A 20117-nucleotide genomic window follows, 5' to 3' on the forward strand; every position below is an offset into this window, starting at 1 on the left:
AAGTCCCACACACAGCTAGAAGCCCAATATTTTTTCAGAGGTAGATGCAGAAAAAAATATATTCAGTTTGCAACCTGATGGAGGTCAGTATAGATGGACTAATACAACAAGTCCCACACACAGCTAGAAGCCCAATATTTTTTCAGAGGTATATGCAGAAAAAAATATATTCAGTTTGCAACCTGATGGAGGTCTGTATAGATGGATTAATAGAACAAGTCCCACACACAGCTAGAAGCCCAATATTTTTTCAGAGGTAGATGCAGAAAAAAATATATTCAGTTTGCAACCTGATGAAGGTCTGTATAGATGGATTAATAGAACAAGTCCCACACACGGCTAGAAGCCCAATATTTTTTCAGAGGTAGATGCAGAAAAAAATATATTCAGTTTGCAACCTGATGGAGGTCTGTATAGATGGATTAATAGAACAAGTCCCACACACAGCTAGAAGCCCAATATTTTTTCAGAGCTAGATGCAGAAAAAAATTATATTCAATTTGCAACCTGATGGAGGTCAGTATAGATGGACTAATAGAATGATGCTATGCCCAAAAGATTTTACTTCACTAGGTGCAGTAAAAAAAAAAATTGGTATTCTATACACAGGTGGTATATCTTGCAACACAGATAGGCTACTCCACTGACTAACACACTCTGCAATAGGCCAAAAAGGATTAGCTTTGCTAGATTCAGCCAAATGCTGTGAAAAAAACTTGCACAGCACTGGCACAGACCTGCCTGGCAAAAACTGATAGGAACTGATGTAACCTAGTCCTGAAAAGGACTCCAATTACAATTAGTCTTTACTCCCACAATCTATCTATTTAAGAGCACAGACCTGCCTGATAAAAGTCGTAGGAAATGCTGTAACCTAGTCCTTAAAAGGACTGCAATCACAACTATTCCCTACTCCCAAGCTATCTGTAGATTTGTGCGAAAATTGGCTTGAAATTAACAAGGTATAGCGCACACAGCAACAGCGGTGCCGTCTAACACGCAGCTGCAGCAGTGAGAAAATGGTGGCGACGGGGAAAATGGCTTGGTCTTATAGGGCAAGGACATGTGACATACACTGCCAATGACACATGCCCTTGCTTGTGTGAAAAAAAGCACTTCGCTCCGTGTGTGCGCTGGTGATAGGCTGACAGATTGCACCTCCCCACTGCAAATGCGGGAAAGAGAAAAAAAAATGGAGATCTTCATTGTTCCTGCAGAGATCCATCCCCTGCCCCTCCCCCCACCCCGCTGTACACTCAAACTGCGTATTAACATTAATTTTCATCATTACTGAGAAAAAATCCAGTTATGATTTTGGTGCACGAACAGTTATCGAACATAACCTCGAACAGCCGAATTTTTCTCAAATTGTTCGTGTTCGCCGAACGGCTCGAACACCGCCCAAAACAGCTCGAATTTGAGATTGGCGAACAGTTCGAGTAGAACAACGCTCATCTCTAATCCTGATGCATTTAAAACCACCTGCGGCATGGAGGTGGGGGTGGAGTGCTCAGTCAACGTTGAATCTAGTAACAAAGAAAATGACGGCACTTCCACTACAAAAACTAGGTGTGAACAGGTGCTTACTAAGAGCAGCTACCTCCATATATAATGAATATATATGGAGGTAGCTGCTCTTAGTATTCATTATATATTGAGGTTGCTGCTCTTAGTAAGCACCTGTTCACACCTAGTTTTTGTAGTGGAAGTGCCGTCATTTTCTTTGTTACTAGATTCAGCGTTGACTGAGCACTCCACCCCCACCCCCATGCCGCAGCTGGTTTTAAATGCATCAGGATCTGTCTTTCCCACACATAAGCAGACGGAGGTCTCTTAGAGAGGTATTCACATTGGTAGGTCCTGACATTGAGAAACGCCTTACCGCGGCTGTCAGGTACACATGAATTGGCAAATTTATGCGCTAAGATTTCTCATTTATTTACAGCAGTAATGCTATTCATTTTCCATACTTCATATTTACATGCGCTAAAAAAAAATTAAAACATTTTTTTTCATTTATTTCTATTTTCTTCAGCAGTTATGCTATTCATATTTCATATTTCATATCTATATACTCAGTGTTACAGTGTGCTACTTTATTTGTTCATTATATATGGAGATAGCTGCTCTTAGTAAGCACCTGTTCACACCTAGTTTTTGTAGTGGAAGTGCCATCATTTTCTTTGTTACATACCTCAATGTAGTCAGTCAGCTTCCTTAGCTTGCCGCTACCCTCTCTCTGTGGGTGTCCGCCAAAAGCTGAGTGCTATTTGTTGGGCTAGTTGGCCCTGGATGCCTCGAATTCACAGATGTTGTAATCCCTGGCGAGTCAGCGGAAGGGTGAGACTCTGTCATTTGCACCATCTTGTGTATTTGCTGGGACTTTACTATATGTTATTGATTGTTGGTGATCCAATAAGGTATTACCACAGTGTGTTACCCTCACCCTCTGTTGTGTGAGTAGTATTCTGCTCACGGGGAAGGAGAGCGGACGTTTGGTGGAATCGCCCTGGCCCATGCTGTCTTTCTGAAGACAGCCAGGACAGTGGGCGAAAGCACCCACTGACCCTTGTGTCTCCATAATGATGCTTCATTTGAGAATCCCAGTGCATGCTGGGATATTCAAACAAGTTGTCATCAGGAGGCAGGTGCTGCAGTCACTGCCGCAGTCACTGCCCCTCCGTGAAACAAAGCATCATCAGTGACCTCTATTTCAGGGGCTGGGCTAGTTTCTTACACAGTTTCTTGCAATATGCATAGTGACAGTATACTTGCTCGCTGGCTCTGCTCAGAAGTAACGAGCTGGCAAAAGAGCAAACTGTAAGTGCGTGTTGTAAGAATACCCGACGTGAAGGAAAAGCAGAGACCAGCACCGCCCTCACAAGAAACATCACTTGCGGGGGTAGTGCTGGTCTCTACACTCTGAGTACTTCTGATTAGAGCCGGTGAGCAAGCGCACTGTCACTGTGCACATTAAGCAGTAACAAGAATCTACTGAGCATATGTCGGAATTAACAACTAACGCATGCTCAGTAGAGCAGGGACTAGACCAGCTCCTGAAACGGACGTCACTGATGACGTTTCATTTCAGGGAGGGGCCAAAGCCTGCGACAGTGATGGCAACCTCTGCCCCCTGATGACAGGTAGTTTAAATATCCCAGCATGCACTGGGATTCTCAAAAGAATTGTCATTAAATAGGAAGTAGTAAAAATATAAGTAAAGCGGTTAGATAGCGTAGTGAGGGAACGGTAGGGACTTTTTAATTTGAGTATATTAGAAAACAGTTTAAATTATTACTTTAAATAGATAGGCATTTAGGAGGATTAAAATAAATTTTAATTTTGGGATTACCTCTTAAAGATTTTCCTAGTTCATTTTCAAGGAGAGAAATTAGATCAGCTACAAGTCTTTAGTGACTTTATGTAGAGTTAAAATGCTCAATAAACATCAAAATAACCACAAATATCAACATAGAGCAAAACCTATGCACCACTGCCCGGATGATTATGCGACATTCTAGCTATTTTCCTAGATAGTAGATGTTTATTACTTTCACATGTGGACTCCATTATTAATGATATTGACATGTTTAGCATTCTTTTTGCATCGTGATCTTATTTAGCGTCTTACTTTTTGTTTTATTTTTGAGTTTTCAGATTCAGCTCAACAAAAAAACTGATATTTTGGCATTATATGCTTTAAAGTATGAACAAGTATGTACAAATATACAAGTATTTCCAAGAAAGGGATGCCTCAAGAATTTGGCGTTACTTTGGTTTACAGGCATGAATAAAATATTTACCTCCAAAGTCAGCAACATTTCTAGCTGATTTATCCACACGTGGCGCAAACGCTGCTTTTTCGATTTGGAAACCGGCATTTTTGAAGGCCGTCTCTAGAGTTTCTTTTTTTGCGGTCAGTGCACTAAATTGTTTTTTACCAACGTGATAAAAAGTGGCATTCAGTGTACCCATGATCAAAGCATGACCACCAGGTTTTATCAAGTTCTTAAAATTTTTCAGTACTTCACAGTATGACTTCATGTCTTTACACGCGGCTTCAAGACAAAGACAAGACAGGAGACAATCCACCGGCGGCACAACGACAGGGTCGAAAGGGTTTCTTTTCAGAGCGTCACATTTCAGGACTTCTTTCACCTTACCACGGAGATTTTCTATCTTTTTCTCATAATTCTCCCTTGAAACAAAAAAAGAATAAAATGAATTTGCTTATTTCTATTCTTTTCAACTCATAATTGATACTAGAACAAAATGTGACATATGTCCTACAAGGCAATTTGGACATCATGGAGGTGATTTTTTTGCTCAAGTTCTCCCTCGGAGTGTTGAGCCACAGTATTATGTATTGTAAGTTTCAGTCCAAAATTGTGAACAGGGTGCAATGATCGCGGTCGAAAACGGTGCTGGAGGGAGGCAAATACACAGGAGGACACACATCTAGCTTAAGTGTATGAACCCTCCGGCTCCCTGCACTGCATGGGTCACCATAGCAGGCCCACCAATGTCAACTGCCGGCCTCTATGCCGGCTACAGAAGAGGACACCACACATTGTGGGATCGAAGAAAATTGAGTAGAAAATACATATATATATATTTTCATGCAGAGACAGAAAAGTGGACATATATACCAAAAAGGGGCCCAGTATGTAGAACATATATAAATATCAGGAAGGAGCCCAGGATGGCAGACATATATACCTGGAAGAGGCCCAGGTTGGGGGACATATATACCAGAAAGGGGAGCAGGATGGGGGACATGTATACCAGGCAGGCGGACATATATACTAGGAAGAGGCCCAGGATGGAGGACACATATACCAGGATGAGGGACATATATACCTGAAAGTTGGGCATGTATACCAGGGTGGGGATATATATACCCAAAAGGGACCCAGGAAGGGGCCCAGGAAGGTGGACATATATACCCAAAAGGGACCCAGAATTGGGGAAATATATACTAGGATGGGGGACATATATGACTGGAAGGGGCCCAGAATGGACTGACATATATACTTGCAAGGGGCCCAGTATGGGGGACATTACTACATAATGAAGGGGGGCAAACACATATGTCTTTATAGGATTTAGAATGCTACAAGGGCCCATGCATCTGACCAACATGCAGGTGGGAGCCCAGGTCCAAATTCTGGAAATTTTGCAAATTGGACTCTAGTTACGCCACTGACTACAGGTCTCCTGACCCAAACTTAACAGCCTCATCGGCATATATGAGGCTGTTAAGTTTGGGTCAGGAGACCCATGGCCATTCCAAACTTCATAGTCTGTGCTCGGACTGCAAATGTTGGAAATTTGATAAATGGATTAGAGTAACTTCCATTGTGGCACATTCGAGAAGCTCATGTGTTACATAAATGACCATTCATTTGAATGGCCGCCATGTAATTCTACACTCCTCCTCCAGTTGCCGCTGCAAGTGAAATTTCTGACAGGTGGTTGCAAAATCAACACCAAAGGGGAGTTGTCTTCTGATTCGGCATTTTGCCAGATATTTTATTTATAAGACTATTTTACAGAATTTTGACTTTTATGATCAAATCCGTTTTCTGATTTCTCCAGGGCTGAAATGATGCATCAGGATGCATAACGGATAAGTAATGCCTTTAATGGCATCCCTACCTTCTTCTTGGGTGCTTTTTAATTGGTAACCGGTTTAAGCCTTATCTTTAACTTATCTTCCTTGTGATTTTTTTATGGCAGCTCTGTTTGACTCCTCTATATTAGCGCCAGCCCTGCACAAAACTTTCTGATACTCACAGACTTTATTGTAATGTATAAAGTTATTGTAAACCTGAAAAAGGAATCAATACCTATTTCCTTCCAGTTCACATACAAATTTGATGACGTGAGTCCAGTCAAAAGCCTTCGGATCCTTCTTCAGCCATCTTTGGAATTCGGCATGATTTTTCTCATTTAAATCTGAGACAATGATGTTATCAAACACTTCACAAGCCGAAAGGAGTTGATAAATGGAAGCTCCGGTGCCAACATCAAGCAGCGTGTCCCCTCTTACTCCACCTTACGAGATAACAGAACATTTAGATGTCAGGTTAGAAAAAAGGAATATTATTGAGAATGACAAATTACTGCTGAAATCCTAAATAGGTGAAAAGGGGGATTCAAAAATAATACCTGTTTTTTGGGGGGTCTTAATTAATTTAGTGGCTTGGTCTAGTGGCTGATTTAATTCAGGGTCAGGTGTATGGTTGGGTTTTATTCAATAGGTCTTCTGTCTTAAAGGGGCAGCTATGTCTTTGCCTAGCTTCAGGAGTGAGCCAGTCCCCAGCTCCTTGCCAGCGGCGGTACGCTTCTAATTGATAGGCAGGAGTTGTCGGGAGATGTGACATGGAATCTGAGAAGACCTTTATGGAGATTCACGCGGGCAACTGGGCAAGTCTTTGGAGTGGATGCCACTCTGCTTCTCCGCTAAACAAGACCCGGTTATCATGGGAGCATATGGGAGGAAACTGTAGGTCTGCATGGGTGTGGCTACCTCTGCTCAGAGACTGCTCTTGCTCCTTAGAGGAAGTCAGGGAGGGGTAAGTGCTCCAACTCCTGACCAGTCTTCAGAGCTTGCAAAGAAATGAGAGAGCTGCACATGCACTGCCACCTCTCCATTCCTGCAAGTCCATGCCATGGCTCCATTAAGTTTGCCAAGAGCAGGTGCGCTTCTGATTGACTGGTTGGAGGTGTCTTGAGCTGACAGGACATGTGACAGGGAGTCCGAGGAGACAGCTGCTGGTTCCAGAAGTGGTTGTTTCATCCATTGAATATTTATGATATATCGTATTGATTTACCATAAGTCTCCTGTCACACCGTAAACGGCAAAAACGGGAAATGGCTGAGAGTTGGTGACGCGCCCCTGGGCCTGCTGTGTCGCGCAGCGTCTCGCGCACGGGGGCTTACCCGGAACCGGATCAGATGAGGGTTGTAGTCTCCGAGTGGCGGGGACCCGGTCCGTGCCCAGGGGGTCAGACTCAGTGTGTGGCAGTCTTGATAGATGTTATTTGAGTGTCGACTACGCCACCCATTGATTTGCAGCTATGGAGCTGCCGCTGCAGGGCAGACCGCTGAGGCCGGTGTAGAATTGTGCAGCATGATAGTATAACCCCCAACGGGAGGGGTATGGCCTCAGGGCAGCCGACGTGGAAGATGGGGGTAGCAGGAACCACTCAGAGACGGTGCGGTGTAATTCAGGGTCTTTACTGGTAACAACGATAGACCCTCCCGGAGTACTTGCTAGCGAACGGGGCCTGGTCAGTCCTTGAGCAGATGGGATCTCCCCTGGCCAGGCGGAGTTGTAGGCCTCCCAAACTGACTGTACTCTTCTGGCTACCTTGCTAGAAGCGGATATAAGTAGCCCACGTCCCTGAGTGTACCGTGTGGTGCTCACCCGTATGGCCGGTGACTCGGGGCCTTCTATTGGCTTCCGCTCCACGATGGCGGTGCTGGTCCCACACGTGTGACCGTGCCTTCGGGTTTCTGGGCCTGAGGACCTGAAATCCCCTGCCGGTCGGCTTCTGCTGCTGGGTAAGAGTTAGTCCCCACAGCCTCGGACGCCGGGTCCGGTAAGAAAGCTTCTCAGTCAGGGCGAGCTCTGCAGCTGCCAGCCCCTGACTCGTAGTAGTATTGCTCCCACTGAGCTCCAGCTGTTTCTTCCTATGACTGTCTCTTGTCTCTACTCTCCTTGACTCCTAACCCTGCTTCAGCCCCGGGTTTATATAGGGGAAGTTCTTCCCCTCCCAAGACTGGGCAGGAGGTGTGGCATGCACAGGATCCCTGACCAAAGGACCTCCCACCTGCTCTCAGACATAACATCTCTATCACTGTGGCAACCAGACCCCTGGGGTGTCACATTCCCCCCTAGTGAAATTTAGTACTCCGGGACTAAACATATTTTAGAAAAACATAACAAGATAAAAACAATAATAATACAATAAGAAAAACATATAAAGATGGTTACGGCATGTCCGTAACCGGGTGCAGTCTTTGAAGAAAAGCAAGGTGTCCATTTCACCAAAACAGGGAGACGTAACCAGGTAGGGGTTTGTCCTACCCCGAGTCCTTAACAGTCTTTAGTCCGTCCTGGGTTACGCTCCAACTATGTACAAGGATTCCCGGTAAATCCACCAAGGACTCCTACAAATAACTAGAAACACAAAATTATACACAAGCAACAATACACAGGTAAACATAAATAAAACAATTTATACACTTCAAATCCTCCACCGTGCGGGTAACTGGCCTCTAGTGGCCCTAGTGGACCTACGGAGCGGACTGCCTAGCCCTGAACTACAGGGTGTAGGAGCTGTCAAGGGTAAACTGGGCAGCTGTCTACCGGCTCTTTGGCTCACTAGGGATATGGCAGGCTCACTGCAAGCAGAGGGTTGATCCTCCTGGTCTGCGGGTGTGGGGTCTTCTGCCTCCTGGACCGGCTGTTCTTCCAGCTCTACCTGTTGCTCCGTAAGTGCTTGGGATGCTGGTTGGAGGAAGGTGAGTACGGGTACCACAACTGCACCATTGACTTGAGTCCAAGACCGAGGGAAGTCCCCGAGCACAGTACTAACCATATCTTCCCTTTCCTCTACGGGTCGATGGTCTTCTTGTTCCTCTTCAGGGTTCCTCAGTTGTTCGGGACACTTCTTCAGGTGGTCCCGGGATACAATAGCTGTGGTTTCCCCTCCGTCTTTACTGATGGTACAAACCTTCGGGTTCTCGTGGCTTGAGGGCAGTACGGTGTACGGGTCCTTTTCCCACTGGTCGTCCAACCTGTGGAGCCGTCTCTTCCTCTTCAAGACCTGCTCTCCGGGTACCAGGGGAACAGCGGGAGCATACTGGTTGTAAGTTTTCTCTTGTCTTTCCCTAGCCTGACAGAGACTTCGCTCCACGCTGTCCTGTACTCTCCGGTACTGCTGGTGCCTCTCCGTGTCCCAGTCTGTTTCTGGTGAAGTGTCCTCGGGTGTCAGGACTCCCATTTCCAGGTCAACAGGTAACTTACCAGGTCTTGCCCTCATTAGGTAAGCCGGGGTACAGTTGGTGGAACCTACCGGGATGTGGTTGTATAGGTCCACCAGATCGGGCAACTTCTCAGGCCACAGACTGCGTTCTTCCAGGGGCAACGTTTTTAAAAGATCCATTACCACCTGGTTCATTTTCTCACAAAGTCCATTAGTTTGCGGATGGTAGGGTGTCGTCCTTATCTTCCGGCAGCCATACAGATTGCAGAATTCCTGGAAGACCTCCGCTTCAAAGGCAGGTCCCTGGTCCGTCAGCACTTGGTCCGGGTACCCGTGTGGACGGCAAAAGTGCTGCTGGAAGGCTCTAGCTGCTGTTTGAGCCGTTAAGTCCTTGACGGGGACGACAACCAAGAACCGGGAGTAATGATCCACGATGGTTAACGCGTAGACGTAGCCACTTCTGCTTGGGGTCAGTTTTACATGATCCAAGGCTACCAGTTCCAACGGTTGCCGGGTGACGATGGACTGCAGGGGAGTCTTCTGGCTGACACGGTCCTTCCTTCTCAGGTTGCACGGGCCACAGTCTCTGCACCACTTCTCAATGGTTCCCCTCATGCCTACCCAGTGGAATCGCTCGCGCAGCAGGAACTCCAGCTTCTTCCACCCGAAGTGTCCAGCTCCGTCGTGGTATGCCTCCATCACCATGGCTGCGTCTCTTCGTGGCACCACTACTTGCCAGAGTAGTTCATGCGTCCGGGAGTTAACCATTCTGCGGCACAACTTCCCCTTGTAAAGGAACAGTCGACTCTTCTCTGCCCATAGTTGTTTGGCTTCCTCCGGAGCGTCTGGTTCAAGGCAAGCCTCCGGGCGAGTCAGCATCTCCTTCACCAGTCGGACGGCAGGGTCGCTGTCTTACGTTTCCGCCCAGTTGTAGTGAGGTAAGGGGTTCAACGTAGCAGCCTGCTTACTCCTTACCCGGTGGGAATACTGGATAGTCCCATGACGGTGGAATGCAGGGAGTTCAACTTCTTCCAGTCCCTCCGGATCTTCTCCTTCGTCCGGCAGGTTGGGCATCCTGGACAGGGCATCCGCGTTGGTATTGGAGCGTCCGGCCCGGTATTTGATTGTGAACTCGTAGTTGGACAGACGGGCTATCCACCTCTGCTCCAGGGCACCGAGTCTTGCCGTGTCCAGGTGTGTCAACGGGTTGTTATCCGTGTACACGGTGAACCGGGAAGAAGCGAGGTAATGCTTAAAGCGCTCGGTGACTGCCCATACTACTGCCAGGAACTCTAGCTTAAATGAGCTGTAATTCTCGGGGTTCCTTTCGGTGGGTCGCAGTTTTCGGCTGGCGTAGGCGATTACTCGTTCCTTCCCCTGCTGGATCTGGGACAGTACGGCTCCTAGCCCGATGTTACTGGCGTCGGTGTAGAGGATAAAGGGCTGGCTATAATCCGGGTACGCCAGGATTTCGTCCCCCGTGAGGGCCATCTTCAGCTGGTGAAAGGACTCTTCTTCCAACTCCTCCCATTTGAAGGGCGGCTTCTGGTTCTTGGCCTTCCGGGACTGGCCTATCAGGAGGTCCTGCATAGGTGCTGCCTTTTTGGTGAAACCGGGAATAAACCTTCGGTAGTAGCCTACCAACCCGAGGAACTGCCGCACTTCTTTTACGCTGGAGGGGCTTGGCCATTCCTTAATTGCGGTGATCTTATCAGGGTCGGGAGCCACTCCGTCAGCGCTCACCACGTGTCCCAGGTACTGCACCTTTGGTTTCAGGAGGTGACACTTGGAGGGTTTCACCTTTAGGCCGTAACTCGCCAGAGCTTCGAACACTTCCGCCAGGTGTTTCAGGTGGTCCTCATACGTCTTGGAATATACGATGACATCGTCCAGGTACAACAAGACCATCTCGAAGTTTCTGTGGCCCAGACAACACTCCATTAGTCGTTGGAAGGTTCCTGGTGCGTTGCAGAGTCCGAACGGCATGCAGGTGAACTCGCTAAGTCCCATCGGGGTGGTGAATGCGGTCTTCTCCCGGTCCGCCTCTGCTACAGGAACCTGCCAGTACCCGCTAGTGAGATCCAAGGTAGAGAAGAAGTTAGCAGATCTTAAAGCAGCCAATGACTCCTCTATCCTTGGTAAGGGGTACGCATCCTTGTGTGTGATACGGTTGATTTTCCGGTAATCTACACACATCCTCATGGTGTTGTCTTTATTTCTGACTAAGACTAGTGGAGCTGTCCAGGGGCTACAGCTATCCCTGATCACCCCAGCCTCCTTCATGTCTCTAAGCATCCCCTTGGCGTGTTGGTAGTGGGCAGGGGGTACGGGTCGATACCTCTCTTTTATAGGAGGATGGTCTCCCGTGGGGATGTGGTGTTCTACCCCCTTGACTCGCCCGAAGTCTAACGGGTGTTTACTGAACACTCTCTCGTACTCCTGAACCACCCGATAGACTCCTTGTTTCTGGTGTGAGGGAGTGGAGTCAGTACCCAGATGTAGTTGCTGACACCAGTCCTCCATGTTTTTCTTAGAGCCGTTACCTTCCTCCGGGTGAGATGGAGGCAAGGGTTCCACAGATTGTATAGAATTTTGGTTAATGGTATATAATTTGGCTAGCGTGGCATACCGGGGCAGGTACACTTCCCTCTCCCCGATATTTATTATGCGAACGGGCACCCTCCCATGGCGTACATCAACCACCCCCCGTGCTGTCAAAATGGTGGGCCTACTGTCTGAGTAAACTGGTTCTACCATTGCCTGGTAATCCCTACCTCTCAGACCAATAGCTGCCCGGCACCAAATCATCATTTCACTTTTTGGGGGCATGGCAATAGGAAAAGGGTCACACATTCTTACGCTACCAATCTCACCGCCGGAGAGTTCCACCTGTTGCCGTCGCATCAGTGCCCGGATCTCTTTCTGGAGCACCCGCTGCTCGCCGGAGCTGGCGTTCTTGGCAACCTGCTGTAAAAGGAAAATCACCTCTGCAAGACAATTTTCAATTACATTAGTTCCTAGAGTTATTTTTGGGTGACTCTCATGTTTGTCAATATCTACAATGATCAGTCCCTGTGCTGCCAGTTCGACTCTACCAATTTTGATGGTCACCTCTTTAAATCCGATCTGTGGCACGGGCTGGCCATTGCTGGCGATGATACTCAAGTCGTCGTCAGGGTAGCGGGTAATATCCGAGTCATTCCAGTACTGCTTAAAGAGCACGTACGGGATGGTGGTGACCTGCGACCCGGTGTCCAGTAGGGCACTCATGGGAATGCCATCCAGTACCACCGGCAAGACTGGACGTCCTCCCACATATCTGTCGCGCCAGTTCGATGGGCCTGGTGATCTTTTTCCTGGGGGTTGGCCCTCTACCCCAGGTTGTGCCCATTTAAAGAACAGTACCTTGCCATATGTCCGGGTTGATTGCAGCGGCGGCAGATGGGTCGTCCGTCCTCGCTGTATCGGTCACTGGGTCTTCCTCTGGCCGGTGGGGTCCTCCTTGGTCGACGCCACGGGATGTCCTCCGGTCCGGATGCCAGCTGGATCTTCCCTGGGGTGGAAACCTGTAAAGACTGCACAGTTCGGGTTAGCGCAGCAACGCTCTTAGCTAGCTCTTGGACCTGATGGTGTAGGTCTGGAGCCGGGTCATTGTCCAAAGCCTGCGCATCAGCTCCCACAGGCCCTGCCGACAAGGGCGCCGCCTCCTGGTGGTAAGTAATAGCTGGGCGCCTGTGGGTCATAACGCCACCCGGTGCCGGTTCTCGGAGCACCCGGATGGCTCTGTCCTTGAACTGTGCAAAGCCCAGATGGGGATCCTGTAAGGCCATCGCCCGCAACTGGGTTCGGTGGGCATTACAATACAGTCCCTCTATAAATTGTTCAGTCAACAGCCTGTCCTCGTTTCCCACTCCATCAGGGTCGGTCTGCTTAATGGCCCTCAGGGCCTCTTGTAGGTTTAGTGCATAGTCCCTTATACTCTCATGCGCTCGCTGCTTGCACCCGTAGAATCTAAGCTTAATCTCGGCTGAGGTGCAGGTATCAAAGGTATCCTTCAGCCGGGTTAGTATCCCTGCGACAGTATTCCTCCCAGGTGGCCAGGATTTTACTTCCCTTTTAGCTGCCCCGGTTAGTTGGGCCACCAGGATGCTCACTTTTTGCTCTTCTGTGAGGGGGTACACCTGGAAGAGGCTATCCAGCTTTTCTCTAAAGTCATGCAGGGTAAGTGACTCCCCTGAGTACTGGGGTAGCCAAGCTGCTCCCGGGATATAGGGCATGGTGAAGGGCATAACTGCAGCAGCGGTGGCGCTGGCGGGGGTTGAGGCAGTGAAGCTCTCCTCCGTATCCGACATCTTCCTCCCCGCTAGTGGACCGTGGCCTACCTTGCGATGATCCTGTTCCGTAGGCCGCGGCTCCGCAGTAGATCGTCAGGGTTGAGGACCTTCCGTCGCGCTCCGGTGACGTCGGCGTCTGCTGGGCTCCTTCCAGGACCTTACGCAACGTCCGGACGTGAGGCGGGGCTTCAGTTCTCGCGCGCTTTCGAAGTCCACGCCCCTCTTCTTCCCGCGCGGCGTCCTCAAGATGGCGTCCAACGGTGGGAAAACTCCACGGATGGCGGGAAGAAGGCCGAAGATGGCGCCGGATGGCGGGAAAACTTCGCGGATGGCGGGAAGAAGGCAGAAGATGGCGCCGGATGGCGGGAAACCTCACCACTGGTAAGTTTGAACAGTCTTTGCTTTTCAGGCACGCAGTACCCGGTGGTTGCGGGCACGAAATCCTGCCGACTACGCCAAAGTTGACGCGCCCCTGGGCCTGCTGTGTCGCGCAGCGTCTCGCGCACGGGGGCTTACCCGGAACCGGATCAGATGAGGGTTGTAGTCTCCGAGTGGCGGGGACCCGGTCCGTGCCCAGGGGGTCAGACTCAGTGTGTGGCAGTCTTGATAGATGTTATTTGAGTGTCGACTACGCCACCCGTTGATTTGCAGCTATGGAGCTGCCGCTGCAGGGCAGACCGCTGAGGCCGGTGTAGAATTGTGCAGCGTGATAGTATAACCCCCAACGGGAGGGGTATGGCCTCAGGGCAGCCGACGTGGAAGATGGGGGTAGCAGGAACCACTCAGAGACGGTGCGGTGTAATTCAGGGTCTTTACTGGTAACAACGATAGACCCTCCCGGAGTACTTGCTAGCGAACGGGGCCTGGTCAGTCCTTGAGCAGATGGGATCTCCCCTGGCCAGGCGGAGTTGTAGGCCTCCCAAACTGACTGTACTCTTCTGGCTACCTTGCTAGAAGCGGATATAAGTAGCCCACGTCCCTGAGTGTACCGTGTGGTGCTCACCCGTATGGCCGGTGACTCGGGGCCTTCTATTGGCTTCCGCTCCACGATGGCAGTGCTGGTCCCACACGTGTGACCGTGCCTTCGGGTTTCTGGGCCTGAGGACCTGAAATCCCCTGCCGGTCGGCTTCTGCTGCTGGGTAAGAGTTAGTCCCCACAGCCTCGGACGCCGGGTCCGGTAAGAAAGCTTCTCAGTCAGGGCGAGCTCTGCAGCTGCCAGCCCCTGACTCGTAGTAGTATTGCTCCCACTGAGCTCCAGCTGTTTCTTCCTATGACTGTCTCTTGTCTCTACTCTCCTTGACTCCTAACCCTGCTTCAGCCCCGGGTTTATATAGGGGAAGTTCTTCCCCTCCCAAGACTGGGCAGGAGGTGTGGCATGCACAGGATCCCTGACCAAAGGACCTCCCACCTGCTCTCAGACATAACATCTCTATCACTGTGGCAACCAGACCCCTGGGGTGTCACATTGGGACCCGGACCTGTCCCTGCCACACTAGGGGAGCCCTGACTTTCCCTTATCTCAGGGGTACCTCTGAAGATGAGGAGGCCCGAGCCGCCAGTGTCTCCCTATCTCCTGCACAGGCCCTGTCAGTGACCCCCTATCCCCCAGGGAAGAAGACAGTACAATTAGGATGTTACTGTAACAAGACAGGGAAAACAGACAGGGTAAACTGAAATGGCAAGCTCACCAAAAATACACTCACAGCCACAAGGGAAAACACAGGGAAAGCAGCAAGCAGCAATCCCAAGGTAAACTTCCAACTACTCCAGACAACAGACTCCTTCTCCTCACTCCAGGTTAAGCAGAATGAACTGAACACCAACATCAGCTGAAGGGACATGTGACTATTTTTAGGGTGGAGCAAGAGATCACCAAGTTTAGCAAGGAAAGCTGACATTAACCCCTGATTGCCCAAAGGAAAAAACAGCATTTAAACAGCAAAATGACAGGGCCGTCACGAATCATTTAATACTTTGTGACATCTCCCAATAGGGACAATCCCTTTATGGAAGAATATCCTCTTGTGCAATTGTCCTAGTGACCATTTTGAGGTGGCTTGGACAAAAGGAATTTACCAGAGCAACAAGTTGTAAATTTATTATTTGGGGTGTCATTTTTTGGGGATTGAAACGAATAAAATTTTTTAATTTATTAGCATTTTACTAGACTGTATACATTCGGCACAATGAATGCTTAACCATGGTGGTCAATACAAAGACCAGCACATGATTTATTCTTTGCAAGAACCTTACAAAGAACCAGTTGACTTTTGTATGTGTGGAAGAAAGTTGAGTTAGACATTTATATAGGAAAGGGTTCTTTACAGTTAGAGCTAGAGTAGAATGCCCTACCGCAAGAGGTAGTAATGGCAAATACTATGTCATCATTAAAGTCAACTTGTAATCTGATCATTGCTTTCCAGAACACGGGCAGCATGAATCAGAACCTGGATGAACAATTGCAACGACGTATATTTTTCTCTGAAAGTCTCCTGTGTTTTAGATCATGTGGGGACCATAGACGGAGATCAGACTAGTCCGGCTCTGTCCCCGACCGGCTCATCCCAGCGCCACTCTCGCTATGGGAGAGACCTATAAATCATCTCCAGCAGCGCTGGGAAGAGCCTGTCAAGGGCAGAGCCAGACTAGTTTAATCTCTGCCTATGGTCTCCGGAGAGATTTTAAAGTATATTTTCTCTGAAATGCCATAGTGTTTCAGAGAAAAATGTACCTGACTACAATTATAAAAACCACAAGCATCATGAACCAGGTGACAGGTTCCCTTTAGAAGAGGGCTGGATGTTTAACTCCTAACTAATGGTATTGAGAGTTATCTATCTACTGGCAAATAATGTATCATTGATCGAAAAAAGTTGAACTTGATGGACCTATGTCCGTGTCCGTCTTCAACCTATAAAACTATGTAAAAATAAGACTTACCTTTAGTGAACGTTTCATGTAGATTTTGTAATACAAAATCTGTAAACTCTCCTAAAAGAATTCCTTCTCCAGCCGCATAGGATGTCTGTAAGTAATCTCTGGGGATAAATTCATCAGTGTAGGCATGCTGGGGAGTAAAAGTGGCGGCCATGATGATCTCTCCCCGGCACCGTCCTCGGATTATCTGTTAGATACTTCAGAAATAAGCCTGAATGTAAAATGAACTCTTTAACATAAACAAATTACTCTATATACATTTGGGGGTAATTTTTCCATCCATAGGACTGCATGCTTTATATTTCAGCAGATTACAAAAATACACACTGCATAACAATTGGAAGGAGGGCCCGCCGACACCAGCGACTATTTCAGCTAGATATAAGTCTGAGGACGCATATTCAGCTGAAATTACGGCACAGAGACCTGCTGGGTCCCTACACCACAATACATGCTGCCGGACAATCAGAGGCCAGCAGTTGATGTCGGCGATCCTGGCATTGGCGTCGCATGACAGTGACGTCATATGTCACCATAGCAGGTACACTGCCAGCCTCTATGATGGCTATAAAAGAAAATGCCACATGTCGTGAAAGTGAAGGAAGGTGATAAAAAAAAATTGGTTTTGTTTTGTTTTGTTTTATGCAGAGGCAGAACAGGAGACATATATAGCAAGAAAGGGAGCAGGATGGGTCACATATGTAACAGGATGGGGGACATATATACCAGGAACGTGCCAAGGATGGGGAATATATATACCAGGAAGGGGAACATATATACCAGGATGGGGACAAATATACCAGGATGGGTAACATATATACCAGGATGGGGGATATAGATACCAGGATGGAGAACATATATACCAGGATGGAGAACATATATACCAGGATAGGGAACAAATATACCAGGAAAGGGGACATATAAACTGTCAGGGAAATATTGAGAAATATTGAAAATGTCCTTTCTCCCCCTGTCACAGCTAATAAGAAGTCTTTCCCCCCTCACCCTTCCCTTATTCACCACTTGTCAGCACAAGAGCTGTCTTCACATAAGTTTCAGCGCAAAACGCCAATTAGCACACCCATGAGTAAGGCCTTGTACACAAATGCTGGCGAGATAGGTGTCACCAACCTAATTCAAATGCGAGGGTCTTTCCCACCTGGAAAAAGCAGAGGATGATAAGACGCAGGCTTGCGATAATTTATGTGTAAGTGTTGAAGCTTGCTTCCCGAGCTTCAAAAGGAAATCTATTGTCAAGCCAGCACTGATATGGAATATGGAATATTGTAAGTTCCATAATTCCGATTATGATGGGACCTATATTTTTAGTGGCGGGGACAGCCAAGGATCGATATGCTTATTTTCCCATAGCTGTAAACCCCTCCGTGGAGCTGTAGCGCAAAAGCACCAGAATAAGGGTTCGCAAATATTCCATGTATGGTCTCTAAATGAAGGTAAAATTATAACGGAAAATATGGCGTCGTTTGCAAGCTTCTGCGGTCAACAAGCGATAAGTTATCCCGGAAGTTAGCGTTTTTAATAAAAACATGAAGGGTGGAGCCCAGCCCCTGTGATGTCAGCACAGGGGGGTGGTGGCAGGTCTCTCCCTTCAACATAAAATAGTCTGCTGAGGCTGGAGGAGCACTCATTGCCAGGGGGGTATAGATACTATAGCAACATGTCACGTTCGATAACTTTCAAATCAAATCGGGGACCCCCTCCTCCACCTATGCTGATTCGTCCCTGCGAACCGTATAGAGTAAGTTTCTCCTTTAATCCTTATTATTTTGTGTAACTGCTTATGAATTGTATATCCTTTGTAAAATCTTGTATATTTTTCTTAAACACTGCCTCCCTTTTGGATTAAATATAAAATTTAATAGTTCTGTTTCTTTTGTCCTGTAATCGCTCCCTCCCCCGAAGCCATACACTACCAGAACGCAGGCGTCCGACCAGGCCTGTATTATATTTCAAATCTGGCCGGTGGTGGCAGAGAATAATAATAATTGGGCTATCGTGAATCAGACAGTGACCGTAAGGGGCGTCTACACATATTCCATGCATTGGAATCCGGAGGTGTGACGCCATATGCTCACTGGTCGCTTGCCGGTACCTAAGTAGTGATTAGTCTGGATCGTGTGCTCGCGATTCCGGATGAAATCCGAGACACAGTGACGGCACGGTGAGATATTGCGTGATCTCCCCGGTGTCATCGCTGTGGAATACACCTGACATATACCAAGAAGGGCCCAGGATGTGACAGATATAACAGGATGGAGGACATATATACCTGGAAGGGTATTTTTTTAGCAATTATATTATCCCATTTTAAAATCAATATTGAATACATGGACAAAATATAGAATGTATCCTAAGTTACCAAATACCACCAGGACAATGGTACGGGCACTAGCAGTGTAAAATTATGGGCACTCGCCAAATGTGTAGATCAAGATGGAGATTGTAGGGTGTTAGCAGGTAAGTGTCATCTCTATGGGAGTCTGCAAGTTTTATACTGAATCAATCCTATAAGGGACTTCTACAATTCTGATGCAAAGATCAGTGCCAATAATCCAACACCTTTCCATAATGTTCTATCAAACAAATAAACCCTACCTTCATATCATGTTATCCATTGTTTTCCCTAATGCGTTTTTATTGGATATCTCCACCAACTTCATCAGTGGCAACAAGGAAAAAGAATAATTATGTAGAGTAATACTGACAAACAGGTGATTTAATGGCATAATTAAGATAAAGTAGAAACACAGAAAATATCACTTCTGTCTAGTTCTCTTTTTCCAATTTTTACACCTCTGCCCCCCAATGAAGCGAGAATTGCAACTTTTGTGTGTTTTGGGGATTTTTTTTTAAAGTTTTATTGTTTTAATTAATATTATCCCTGAGTAAAGTTGATACATAAAGAAAAAAAGGAGTAACAAACACACAAATTTAATTTATAAACCCATCCCTGACTCCCATCTGCTCAGAGGCAAGAGAAAGGAGAAAACAAATCAATTAATTTTGTCCATGTTTCCAAAAACTTTTTGCTTATATTTTGTTTTGGGTTTTTTTGCTAAAAAATATTAGAACTTTGATCGCCGTGACTGATGGTAAAAAAAAGAACATTGCTGGACTTAATCCAGTTTTTAATAATCGTTACCATTGCAAATAGTAATAATAAATATTTTATGGTAGATCCTTAACAAGCAGCTACTAAAAACTAGACACTGACCTCTGAAGTCTACTGACGTCTTGTCTCCACAGAGAAGTTCTTCAATCCGGCAGCCACTTCTGTGGGTATCAGGGGGTGGAGGAGTGACAGACATTTCCTCTACTCGTCTATATATTGGCGCTCCAGACTATTTCACAATCTAGTGATGCAGATAATGCTGGGCCCTAGCCTCAGGGGGCTTCTGTACTTTTTCATACTGGCAGAAGATAACATTAATCTATTGTGCTTCACCTACTGAACAAAACAATTTTTCAACCAAACCCTTTTTCTTACAACACATATCTAGTCTGCAATGCCATTATTGAGATTATAAGCAAATGCAAGGGTGCAGAAAAGATTCTGATTTCATCTAAACAGATAGTCTCTTGCCAAACATCGGCCGTCAGGGAAGGTGTCACTGACTGCAGGAGACATGTATCCCTACTGAGATTCAAGAGTTTCTCCACTACTGTTATATTGATGACACATCCTTAGGATAAGTCATCAATATCAGATCATTGGGGGTCAAACACCTGGCAACTCAACCAATCAGCTCAGGCAGCGGCCAATCCAAGCAGCTCTTCTCGCTCCGGGGGACCTCATATTTAAATGAATAGGAGGTGATCTGCAGTTT

At 47.3% G+C, this 20117-nt stretch overlaps 1 protein-coding gene across 2 annotated transcripts; it reads right to left on the minus strand.

Moving 5' to 3' along the window:
• Positions 1-1913: 1913 nt before the first annotated feature.
• On the minus strand, positions 1914-19652 carry LOC141172613 (indolethylamine N-methyltransferase-like). 2 transcript variants are annotated; one of them, XM_073657016.1, is made up of 4 exons: positions 19505-19652; positions 16273-16456; positions 5850-6057; positions 1914-4198 (listed from the first exon to the last, which is right to left on the minus strand). In XM_073657016.1, the coding sequence occupies exons 2-4, from the start codon at positions 16421-16423 to the stop codon at positions 3769-3771; spliced, it is 789 nt and encodes a 262-aa protein (XP_073513117.1). In that variant the 5' UTR covers positions 16424-16456; positions 19505-19652; the 3' UTR covers positions 1914-3768. The 2 variants fall into 2 exon arrangements, with proteins under 2 accessions (XP_073513117.1, XP_073513116.1); XM_073657015.1 differs by having other exon boundaries at positions 16273-16466.
• Between the last annotated feature and the right edge of the window lie 465 nt (positions 19653-20117).

Source organism: Phyllobates terribilis, unplaced genomic scaffold (assembly GCF_046119375.1).
Source record: "Phyllobates terribilis strain yellow unplaced genomic scaffold, ASM4611937v1 Scaffold_12__6_contigs__length_324123572, whole genome shotgun sequence".
NCBI classification, from domain to species: Eukaryota; Metazoa; Chordata; class Amphibia; order Anura; family Dendrobatidae; genus Phyllobates; species Phyllobates terribilis.

Bases quoted from the DNA above. Each gene is read 5' to 3' on its own strand.
- LOC141172613 (XM_073657016.1), bottom strand. From the start codon at position 16,423: ATGGCCGCCACTTTTACTCCCCAGCATGCCTACACTGATGAATTTATC. The intron at 6,058-16,272 runs GTAAGTCTTATT...TTATCTCGTAAG, and splicing joins ACATGAAACGTTCACTAAAG to GTGGAGTAAGAGGGGACACG. The intron at 4,199-5,849 runs GTATTGATTCCT...TTTTGTTTCAAG, and splicing joins TGTGAACTGGAAGGAAATAG to GGAGAATTATGAGAAAAAGA.